We start from the raw sequence: 12,421 nt of genomic DNA, 5'->3' as shown, positions 1-12,421 counted from the left end.
GCTAATATGAAAAGGACAATGTTTCACGCGAATCAAGGGGCAGTATCGCACAACTCACTAGCACTAGCCAGCTTCAGCAGCCGTTGGTTTACAGTCACTTGATGAACGATTCATACCACATGTCACAGGCAGTATATCTTACTACAATAGTTTTCGAATATTAACCACTATGCTTAAGTGTAATCTTACCTATCCTTATCTAACCACACTCAGTTACTAGCTCTATGTAGACCACGTCCAGAGCTGGTTCAACATCTCACTTCCTCTACCATGTAAAATGACCCTTTGTCGCTTCATCGCCCACTACTCACTTTATTACCAAAGCTCCACCCTCAACAGTCTTCTTCTTATCATGAGCTATTTGCCTTGATAACTAGCCTAGATGCTGTGCATCCTCTTATTTTCTAGACTGCTCTTACTAGCCTCTTAGACGAGGGCACTTTGAATAAGCAAGGGCTAATGAGCCTGCGCGGCCTGTTCCCACCCAGAGCCGTCTTAACTTGCAAGTAATAAGAGAGATAAAGCAAGTTTATGCCTTGTAATGGGACGGAATAGTAACATATAACAACCTCTAAACACTATCAGCAGCTATACGTCGCACCCAAAAGGGTTATCAGATCAAGTATACGCTCATAACGAAGCGTTGTTTGTTCCTAAAGCGCAATTCCGTTCGATGTTTAGTACTTCTCGGACCTCTACCTAGATAGCTACTAAGCAAGTGAGGAGGAGCACGTTTCAACATCACTAGTATTTTCACCTGTCATAGGCTAGAGCCAGGATTGAGATCTCTGGCTTCGCCGGAGCAGTTACCGAGATCCGGCCCTGTTGGATCTACTACTCTGCCGCGTCACACCTCCTAATTAGCGAGTTGCGTTGCTTACCCCATCCTCTAAGCATCAGCTAAGCCAAATGCTTTTGTTTGGGGCGGAAAGGCCGCGCATCCTGTTCCCATCGGGGTCCATGTGCTTGTGGGCGAGCCCGAGGAGGCAGCAACGATGATAACTAAATCAAATGATGACGAGGACGCGGGAGACGATGATCGGTATGGTATATACCTAGATGGTCTACTCTTATCCAGGTAAAGCCGTCAACCTATCAAATACAGATACTCTTTCGCCAATCATCTCGGGCGGTATGACCGTGCATGAAGTAGGATTTCGGTTTCGGTAACGCCGAGCATATCCACATTGTAAGTACCTTTTTAAAGATCGCTGTAACGTAACCAAGGAGGTTAATTAGTAATCAACTGGCGTCAAGTAAAGGGGCAGGACAAGACTAATTAGAAAAGGTGAATATTAATACCACCCAACACCAAGCACTCAGTCAAGCTGGAGCGTGGCAGAGTACACATCTTTTACCTCATTACAACGCACCAGGTGTACATCATGGCATATACACACTTTCTATGTATTCCGCTTGTCACGGAACTCTCTCGCCCCCAGCTATCCGCAAGTCTAAGCACATTCACGACAGACATTGCCCGACCGAACGGTTTTGGCATACCGGAATTCGTAGTGCGCCCTCTCGGTACTATTCACCTTACTCTGGGGGTAATGAACCTTGCGGGATCAAAAGACATTGCGAAAGCTATCGAGGTTCTCCAGAGTATAAAGCCTTTAATCCCTACCACGCCACTGAAGATTTCGCTGCATGGCCTGGGGACTTTTCCGGCTGCCGACCCAAGACACGTAGATATCCTCTTTGCGCAACCCCGATGTCATGATTACGATTTCAACGCTCTTTGCCACAAGATTAGGCACGTTTTCGAGAGGACCAATATCGTCGACAAGACGGGTCCCCCCTTATCGCTCCACGCCACCATCGTCAATGCTAGAAAGACCCGGAATGGGGTCATTGACGCCAGAAAGATCATCAAGAAATATCGCGACTATACATGGATGCGAAGCATTCCCCTGAAGAAGATTGGAATCTGCCGCATGGGTGCTGAGAAGAAGGGCCGTGATAAGGAATACCGAATGCTGGCTTCAATTGATATTTGAGGGGCCAAAAACGGCGTTGGGGGAAGAGGGACAAAAAGAAAGAAAAAGGGAAAAAAAAAAAAAAAAAAAAAAAAAAAGGGAAAGGGAAAAAAGAAAGAAAGAGAAGGCAAAAAAAAGTGTGAGAAGTGGGAAAGAGAATATGAATAAAAGGGCCTGTGGAACGCAAATCAATTTGTAAGTTAACTTTTGTTTCCCCTGAGGAAAATACGCATCTTCGCCTAAGATATCAGGGCATTAGAGCCACTAAGGCGGCGGACTGGCCAGCGAAGCTCATTCGCACTAGTGTCGTCTCAGCTACGTGAGATCCCTCATTTGTCTATCGGGGATCCCATAGCTATTACTGTACGGAGTAGATGGCTCCACTCGTGAACGCGCTGATGCCGGTTAGCTCGGAGATTGCCGACATCGACCGCAATTTCCCTGCTGACTTGCAATTCACCCACCTACTGCTGAGATAATACTACGTATTCATAGGGTCTGACTATTGAGATTTGCTTGTAATTTATTGGAGCTGGGATTGGGCTAGAAAGAAAGAAAGAAAGAAAGAATCGGGTGGACTGAGATAATGGTCCCTAGCCATGACTAAAGACCGCTGCAAACAACAGACTAACCTACAACACTACTATTTGAGTCTATTTCAGAAGACCTCATGCCATAAACCCCACAACTACCCGCAGCACTAGGGGATGTTGACAGAGATAAAAAATACAAAGACAAAACATGATCGCATTTGAATACAGGAGGAAAGACTATTCGCATTACATCTTCGCAATCAAGTCTCGCAATTGAAGATCTCAATAGCCATTTATACGAGCGTTTGACGGCACGGGTCAGGTACAATCAACGATATATATATATATATATAGGAGACTTTAGCACGGGCTACATATAAGGAGCATGTCCTGTTAAGTTGAGTTCTTTTGGTTATTCAAGCTTATAAAGTGGTTTCGACAGCCTGCATATAACTACCGCTCAGAAAAGGTTTCCCAGCAGCAAACATCAAGCCGCCGGTCTCAAAGTACCTGTTCATGCCAAATTCTCTGTAGGCCTCAACCTACCTTTCGTTATGACTGCAGCTTAGTTAGTCCATGACTAGACCGCGCTCGCCTGAGGCTCTGTCCAAATAGCTAATCAACTACTCTTTTGACTTGCGCATCCCACGCTTGCTATCGTCCTTCTGTCATAGAGATCCGTTAAGGAAGAAATGAGCTGAGATTGACTCCGCACGGTCAGCTCCTATTCCATAAAACGTGTTCAAGGGTTAAATAGGCAACTAGGATGCCTGACCCCCTATGATTCGCGCTCGCTTTTTGTACCCCTATAGGTAGCCACAGAGGTTTCTATGCTATCCTGCCCCTTAAATGTTTTCCCGTGGGAGTCATGTGGCAATCAACAATGCACGCCTCTAGACGGCAAACTGCGATGGGAAAGCCAGAAGGGAAGAATTACAACCCTAGACATATCACTTTTTACTTCCCCTAACTAATACACCGCCCCCGATGCGTTACAGGCGGGACAGGGCACCCAACTATGGCACAAAGCAAAAGCTCCGATAGTGACAAATCCTTTGTCATCAATCCCTGTTCTGTATTATATAGTTACAAGCCCACAAGGGACCAACTGTAGCGGTCGTGATACGATATGATCAGTCACCTCCCACGAACCGAGTTCGGCGAGGCCGCCTTCCAATATCCCAAAATAAACAGATCATAATATACATTTCTAATTGGGTACACTCTTCGCTCAAGAAGACTCAGAAGGGCGGGGGACAAGGTACCTTGTATCATGGTATGGATCCACCAGCCAGGGCGCTGATCAGTGTCATGACTCTGTGCGGAATAGAGGACAACAGTAATAAACAGGTCACTATTTAAACGTCTTGCTTTCAGACCTCTTGTCTCATAGGCTTGAGCGAGTTATCACATTGATCTGACTGATATAACGGTTATTACAGTGACCTTTAACCTCGTTCATCCCCACAAGCTCAGAAATACTTCGACAGTCCTAAACATCAGCTGCTGACTTGCTTACTACTGCAAGGTTCTGACGCATGTATAGCTTAAAGACCCACTTAATCCTATGTTTCCTCAATGCTTTTGCGCACTTCTCCTCGCGGTCGCCTCGCTGACCTCCGCCGCAGTCATACGTCCTTTTGCTGTAAGTTCACATATTACCCTGACCTTGCGATGGGTCGCTAATAAAGACATGAATAGGGAAATTCTGCCTACTGGGCTGATGTCACAAAGTCACATGGCGGCAAGGTTTGGGAATTTTCTGTCCACTCCCACGGCTTCAGGAAATTCGATAAGGATGGTGATCGGATGGTCATCAACTACCTCGAGATCGATACCACAAATAAGCGCCTGACCGTGTTCAACGCCCAGAATGCATTCGATCTCACTAAGCCGCGTCTGAAGATGCGCGAGATTCTGAGGGAGTGCTGGACTATGACAGGTCTCGAAACCAACACGGCGAAGGAAATCAAGGGCTCAATGGTTCAGAACGACAACATGAAAAAGGCTCTTGCGGACTGCCGCAAGACCATGAAGTTGGGCGCTGTGGCCCCTTTCGCCGTATCAGCTGCGGATAAAAACGTCGCCCAGAAGGCTTGCTGGACCAGGATCGGAAAGACCATCTTTGTTGCCTCTATCAAGGGCGCCATTGCGAATTTCGACATCAATAAAAGGCTTCTCAAAGTAGAAGTAGAGCACTCATGGCAAGGTGATAATATTCTCTTCATTTTGTCTGTCTGAATAGTGATCGCGCCTGATATATAGAAAGGGTATGAGAGAGGGTAGAAGTTAGAGTTCCTGTGTTGTTCTAATGAGGAGTTGTGAAGTAACCGATTAATCTTCTCACTCTCATCCGCTTCATCCGCTGCTACTGTTACGATCCCACCCATCATTAAGGCATTAAACGAAGCGCTTTCCGAGACATGCCTGGGAATCTCGTGACAGAAGCCTGCCTCACCAAGGTCTGACTGATGTCATCCATGGCCAGGACCAGCAAACAGACTCGCACCCATGTTCCTGAATCTATGGAAATCATAAAGACTGGGTATAGGAACAGTAATCTGAATATCCTTTCAAACCTTTCAATTTGATGTCTTCATAAAAAGCTAGTCACTGCTAAAACAAAGTCAAATACGCTTGTGGTAGCCTCAATCTAGGCATAGGTGCTTAAGCTTATTATAATGCAGCCGTAGAGGTTAATAGAAACACCTTTATTGTAAGGGTCTAGGACAAGGTCGGTGCCATTGGTCTAGCCTACTACTACGAGCATTCCAAGCTGGAGGAAAGAAGAACCATTCTGGGAAAGAGTGGTGCCCTTCTCATCTTTAAATACATGTGAGTCTTCTTCCAGAAGCTTCCATTGAGTATGGGCCGACAAGGTTCTCATAACCTTCCACGATATTCTGTAACCTTCCAAAGTATTCCATAGCTGAGGGTCTAGCCGAAGCTTCATATCGGTCCATAGACCGTGACATTTATCAGTAGATGTATGACACGGGGTGAAGGCTCACAGAGATCAACTGCGGTTAGGGGTCAAAAGTTGGATTACCGAAATCTGCCCCCTCCTAAGAGATATGTGATGTCACGGTCTATGGACCGATATGAAGCTTCGGCTAGACCCTCAGCTATGGAATACTTTGGAAGGTTACAGAATATCGTGGAAGGTTATGAGAACCTTGTCGGCCCTTACTCAATGGAAGCTTCTGGAAGAAGACTCACATGTATTTAAAGATGAGAAGGGCACCACTCTTTCCCAGAATGGTTCTTCTTTCCTCCAGCTTGGAATGCTCGTAGTAGTAGGCTAGACCAATGGCACCGACCTTGTCCTAGACCCTTACATGTGACCTGCTATCTACATATACATAACCTCGCATCGCCTTTGCTGCTCCGTCCCTTTTACCTAACCTGTCCTGGCAGTCCTCATACGGCGCCCCCGTATCTTATAGGTCAGCAGTGCGCGCGTCGGGCGCCGGCGCTGCGTTGCTTATCTCTTCCCGTGAAGCCGGGTAGGCAGGGCACACATGAGCAACCTACCTTAAGCACACCTGCACAGAAGAAGCCATACGGCTCAGAGCGGTTAGAGCGGTTAGTTGGTGAAATAAGCAAAGCCAGCACGCTTACATCTACCGTGAATTATACTAACAACCTCAGGATAGCTATATCGCTCTATAGTGAAAATCAGAAAGCTCTTGCGCTCTCGCCTTTAGCAAAAAAAGAAAAAGAAAAGGAAAAAGAAAAGGAAAAAGAAAAGAAAAAAGAAAAGCAAAGCCCCCCATTTTTACTCCAGAACAAAGCACGGCGACATATTCAATACCATTCTCCTTCGCAAAGAGGGTCAGACGGACATTATCAGCCTCCACCCCGCTATACACCAACAAGCAACCAGCAGACTGCTGATAGGTTAACGAGACCATTGGGAAGAGTTGCTTTTGAGAAGCTCATAACGGCTCTGGTCCTTGAGTTGAGGCCTGCTGCGGGCCCACTACAGAGCAGGTTTTGGCTAATCACAGCACCAGCCTCGCGGTTTGTGCAGCTAAGTGGGCAGAAAGTCATGCATATAACAACTTATTCAACATGCGAAATCTCAGCGAATACCAATGCAGCACGGTTATCAATTACATCATTCGAACCCCTTTTTCGCGCTCTATACGTCTAAGCTTATCCAGAATTATATTAGCCGGCGTCGGAGCGAGAGATAAATGTCTTCAAAGGCAGACCCATCCCCACACACCTTTGCCCTGTTTGAACTGCCAGAAGACCCCCAAACTACGTTCGACCGCATATCTGCTACTCCTCACACAAGGCCTTCAACGCTCAGAAGTACCTCACATTCACCCACGAGTCGTTGCCTACGACAATGCTTCAGTGAGAAATCCGCGCATCCTATACCTCGCCGACGCTACTCCCTCTGACGTTATGGGGAACTTTCTCAGAGCCTCAAGAGGCGGCAAAGCAACCTGGCTAGGCTTCTTCAGTGGCCAATCTCGAACCCGAATCGGCGGGGGAGATAGATGAATAAAGGACCGGTGGCATTGCCTTGCTGCCCTGGTGGTCTCCGACAAAAAGAAGGGATAGCACCTAGTTGTCCACAACAATGGTGCTGAGACTGGCGTTGCAGTGGGCAGTCGAGAGTCGGCAATAAATCTCTTAAGAGAATGATCGCCATGGAGAATCTTTTAGATACCTTTTATGCTGTATGTGCCTATCGTGGGCCCGCGGGCCCAGAAGGGGGACGGGGGGATTAGAGGGAGACAGTTTATCATCTTCATCACCACTCTCTGATACACGCTTCAATTGATCCTATAAGCGTTCCTCCTGAGCTAAATACGTGTGGAATGCGCGTCTCCTCTCGTTGATGTCTGTTCTCCTAGGTGGGCGTCTGTGGTTTTTGCCTTGCCACCTGTCGCGTGGGATGCAGATGTTCTCGGGTTCCGTGTCCTAGCCAGCACTATCGCCCATATGAGCTGATGAGCTCCCTTTGTTCCTGCAAGGTGTCCTTATTCAAGAGTCACAGGTTTGCATCGTCATCGTCATCCTGATTTACCTATCCCCTCCCGATCGTCGATATTATCCCTACCTTTAAAGCTCTGAATCGCCTCAGTCACCATAATATCGACGCTTACAACCTCACGAAGCTAGACTCATACTGTCTGCCAGATTCTTATGCCGACTCCCTTCCTATCTTAATTTTGACAGCACTAATAACGTATGGCCTGCCGACCCTTAGCAACCCCCGGCCTCCTTTACCAGAGGAGACTGCAGGCATTGTACGTAGTAAACAGATATATCCAAACCTTATACTTCGCCAGTGTAGGAAGCAAGAGTATTTGAGCTCGCCGTTATCGTTGGCGTCGCTGATCGTCGCCACTTAGCTTTGTTAGGGGTAGCTGACGTCAACTACGTCTAAACATCCTTCCCCTAGCTGGCACGTCTGTATCAGTCTAAGGTAGTTCGTCGTGTTCTTTTAGGTAGCCATCTTACGCCCAGAGCTGCCTTCGTTAAGGCAGGCAAGACTATTACAACCAGTAATTACAGATGCTGCTTTTAAAGTCCTTTCCCCGCTGTTAACGATGTTTCCTCTCATGCGGCTTGAAATCAATCTACCTCTGATTTACGTACTATGTCGAACCTGGATACGGGCTGAGGGGAATCCAGGTGTTTAATCCGTACGTTGTAGACCCAGAACGAACAAAAGCTCATCGGTGTATTACTCGGCTCGGACACTGCGCACAGGGAAGGGTTACTCAGACCTAGCGATCATCCTCTCAGCGAGCGGTTCCTCGTCACATAAGTCCTATTCGCTATGAACATTCGGTGGAGGGCTTTTCTATTATACAAAGTAACTGAGCTCTTGGGATGCCTCCGTGGGTTCGTGCTCACCGTGAAGCACTCCTGTCCCTATACAGTCGTGGGAGCGCATGTCCATCTATCGCAAAAGAAACCCAAACAAAGGGGAGGAAGAGGACGAAAAAGAGAAGGAAGAAGGGGGAAAAAAAAAAGGGAAAAAAAAAAAAGAGGAAACGGCCGAGATTATGCTTGAGCGAGGGCCTCTCAGATCTTAGACACTAGGAAGTCGAAGTACCTCAGGCAGTTGTGGTTTGCGTCTATCTTTTTCCCGGCAGCTGCCACCCACTCTTTACCTAAAACACACCACGTAATTAAGCATCTGTCGCGCGGGGAGACACTAGGGAGGACTAACCATAATTCCACAAGTCTTTAATGTTAACTGAAGCCTTCTGCCCCTTGAAGGTTATACTAGAGATGTCTGCGTTAGCATAAGACCAATCATGCGCCGGGCAAGGACTAACCGTTGATCTATAACAGGGCCGTCCCATTTGTGGCGGGTCTGGCTCCATTCGCCCGGTTTGCTATCCAGAACTCTCACGTGGAAATATTCGGCCTCGAACTTCTTCTGGAATCTAGCCGTTTTCCCAATCACTAAGCCGACATGGACGCAGTCGGTCCGGTCCACCACGTACTTCAGGTAAGGCTCCCGTGTTTGGCGATGATTACGATACGCCGGGTTACAGGACATGAAGTAGTAATACTTGTTGTTCTGAAGCGGGCGTCCCACAACCTTCTCGGCCTCTCGCCAGGCCTTACTCTGGTCTCGTGAGAATATCCCACTTGCACTGAAATGATCCTCGTGCGTCGCAGCTGTGCTGTCGTCTTGAGGCACCGAGATGTCAGTTCCGTTCAGTACGTTCGAGATGGCCAGACCGTAGACCGTGGCGCAAAACGCCAGAACGCTCGTGAGCCTCATCGTGCCGAGGGAGTGGCTTAATCGGAGAATCAAAGAGTCAAGGACTTCTACTGCAACCGTGCTAGAAAAAAATCAAGTTCAACTAAGGAGGGCGAGAAGGACAGATGATATAGGCATCTTGACAGGAGATTCTAACTAGACGAGGGACTGATAGTCCTATTTATAAAGCCCAGCTGATCTTATATAAGGCTGTTCTTAAACCACTATCTGCACACCTAAGCCAACAGCCAGAGGTTACGTGGCGTTTCCCCTTAACCCTGGTACTAGAGGGAGGGTCCAGGTGTGGACGTTATACATAGCGTTGTTGTGATCTCTCCGATTCTGTCCAAACCATCAACCCCTTCATTCACAGCCCTTCCCTGTGTGTGGGACTAGCGCCAAGCTACCCTGCCCTTGTCAGCCCTGTAGTCAACGCACAAGCCCCCACTATTCTACATATAGGACCATTTCACTGTGGAGGTGGATCCTAGGTGTAGCCGCTCATCTCCGTGACTTCGTCCAGCGTCTTAGGAAATTTTACCTCCAAGGTTTGAGATAATTACACGTGGAACGACGCTCGCAATCAGTGTAGGAGTTTGCCTTTACACAGCAAACGTCCCCAGCTACGTAAGAATTGCACACCCCCCCTTCACCTCCTTGAACGGCCTCTCCGGGCTATTCTTGTTCTCTGGACTAGCACCGTCCAGCAGAAAATGATCCATAGATGCCAATTCCAATGCGGGCAGAGATAAGCATGGACCGTAAATGAGAACCTGGCATAAAGCCAGCATGTTGTATTCTCCCGAGGAACAAAAGAAGAGGACAAAGAAAAAACACCTTCACAAACCTCTTATTCCCTAGATTGCACCTAGCAATCATGCCCTCAGCCCAGAATACATGAACCATAACCAGACGGTGTTTCCTTGCATGCCACCTAAAACTTTCACTTCTTTAACCGTTATTCGGCCCTACTACGACTGTTAAAACCACCAACCCTCTTGATTATAGAAAGACGGATAGATATGTCTTATCCCCAGCCTAACATCCCATCGGTACTACCGCGGTACGAACGAGGCGGGATACCACCAGGTTTGCAGCTTACGGGGTCCCCGACAGCTCAGCGATTGAGGCCCGATATCAGCCCCTCCTTGCGGTGGACGAAGCAGCGGCTACCGCAATTCAAGTAAATCAGTCAAGTTCAACAAGCCAACCAACCAATCAACCTACCAACCAATCACAAAGCCATCCCCAGTCAATGAGTTCAATTATAGGGCCCCAAACTTGATTGATCGAATTGAGGTGGGCGCTGGGAGGATGAACGAACCCCCTATCACCTACTACTAACAAATGAAAGGATATACAAACCAGTGACCCAGAATCACTCAGGCGCAATCCTGTCATTACTATCACTAATCCAAGCTTACCTTGTCATAACAACAACAAAAACAATAAGAATGAGGTTATTGCATCCTCTCAACCGTTGCGAGGGCTATAGCCTCGTGCTCCCCGAGCCTAATAATGCCGTGTCTGTCCGCAAGCCAGGTGACGTGGTAACATCTAGGGCCGACGTATACGCCGAAGCCGGAATACTGTCCGGTCCAGCAGCTCGAGCGTAGCTTGGATAGAGGTTGAAAAGGTGTCGTCGGAACCCTCCGACATGATACATATAACATGCGTTTAGATGGGACTGCCATGGCACCTATAGCAGATAACACAGAGCTTTATACGTTCCTGGCCTTGTCTTTCTCTGTCTCCAAGCCTCTTATATTGGTATCTCATAGTGACTAACTATCCCTAAGCGGAAGCTTGTTATTGAGTCAAACATATCAGGGCGAAAGAAAGGGAAAAGAAGAGAATCAAACCCAAATCTTCTACTAGAACATGCTGGATCAACACACCTCTTACCCTGGCTAATGATAGTGTTGACATGCTGCATCTTGTGAAGCAAAATCATGCCTACGAATGAGGAGTACTTCCCCTTTCGGCAGTTGGAAAGCATCTCTGAAGTGCTGGGCTTTTTGAAGAAAGAATGGCAGTCGATGAGGGTGTTAGTTCCGAAGAATTGGTCGCTAGTATGAACAGTGCTAGCGACCACCTCGCCCCTGCAGGAAACAGCGCCCGCGGGAGGAAATCCGTATGTTACGGTCAGCTATCCGACAGTAGGGTCTGCTAACAGAAGTTGGGGATTGACACGTTATAACAGTACACTGGGTCGTGGTCTGCGTCGTAGGTCGTAGGCTGTAGTAGATCAGGTCTTCAGAGGCTAAGGTGATCAGTCTTAGGCTCAACAAGTAATTCGCAGTGAAGGTAAGCTGAGAGTATCCGTGAGGATGAATACTAAGTTGATTGCTGAAGAGCTATGGAAGTCTGACCATGAGCCAGGCTCAGGGTCATACTATATACAGGTTTTCCTATCTGAACAGTTGTCGTCCATGAGCGTTGTTTTCCTTATTACCATGAGCGCTCATTTCGAAGTGGGATGAGCGCTCATTCTAGTCTACACTGAGCGCTCACTGTGGGTCCCTTATCTATGCTCATTCCTTATCATCACGTGACCTGTACCATACTTCTTCCGTTCCTGAGTGAGTCCCTGTTGTTCCCGTGATCCTGCAGAGTACAAATGTCCTGTCCTAGCCGCCCGACGCCCAAGTGGGTCGGTCAACTGTTATCCATGCATAACGGGTCGTAACACCGTACACTAGTCTCTGCAGGCTCAGGCTATCCTATTCATAAGACTTCACAGTGCCTGAGGGTGCTTGGAGGCATCTTTCCATTACCTCGAAGCTGCTAGTATTTACTACGAAGAGCTGGATTCTGTTAGCGTTAGCATCTGGTCTCGCTGTGGTAAGCGCCCTATTTCTTCTTGAAAATAAGTTAAGTATAAGGCAATAATACTAAGGAGAGCAGTAGACATAATGAGAGAGACTATCCATAGCTAAACCACCTCGTATACTCATTCGATGCGGTACTAGAGTTATCCAAGGCCACTATGGCTTCACGTGCTAAATCCTTAGTGTACTTGACTACTCTCTTCATCTCTTTAACTTATGATAGAGAGCATAGACAGACACTTGCTTTAATCATAGACACCCAAGATATTAATACTGACCTATCATGAGAATCAAGCCGGCCACGTACAGAGAAAGGTAAAGGGGGCAAAAGCATAT

The 12,421-nt window shown here is 47.5% G+C and overlaps 2 protein-coding genes across 2 annotated transcripts; one reads left to right on the top strand and one right to left on the bottom strand.

Moving 5' to 3' along the window:
* Positions 1–4,079: 4,079 nt before the first annotated feature.
* Positions 4,080–4,753, top strand: CGGC5_v016875 (uncharacterized protein; the record flags this gene model as incomplete). The annotated part of the gene is made up of 2 exons (XM_032028384.1): positions 4,080–4,157; positions 4,214–4,753. 2 exons carry the CDS (start codon positions 4,080–4,082, stop codon positions 4,751–4,753), a joined length of 618 nt encoding a protein of 205 aa, XP_031875335.1.
* Positions 4,754–8,563: 3,810 nt separating this feature from the next.
* On the bottom strand, positions 8,564–9,275 carry CGGC5_v016874 (uncharacterized protein; the record flags this gene model as incomplete). The annotated part of the gene is made up of 4 exons (XM_066153630.1): positions 8,564–8,652; positions 8,712–8,767; positions 8,821–8,931; positions 8,992–9,275. 4 exons carry the CDS (start codon positions 9,273–9,275, stop codon positions 8,564–8,566), a joined length of 540 nt encoding a protein of 179 aa, XP_066006918.1.
* Between the last annotated feature and the right edge of the window lie 3,146 nt (positions 9,276–12,421).

The sequence above is a fragment of the Colletotrichum fructicola genome, assembly GCF_000319635.2.
Source record: "Colletotrichum fructicola Nara gc5 chromosome Unknown KSG_Nara_v1_contig11, whole genome shotgun sequence".
NCBI lineage: Eukaryota > Fungi > Ascomycota > Sordariomycetes > Glomerellales > Glomerellaceae > Colletotrichum > Colletotrichum fructicola.
The sequence above is the reverse complement of the archived record's forward strand: the minus strand, read 5'-3'. Positions and strand labels throughout refer to the sequence as shown.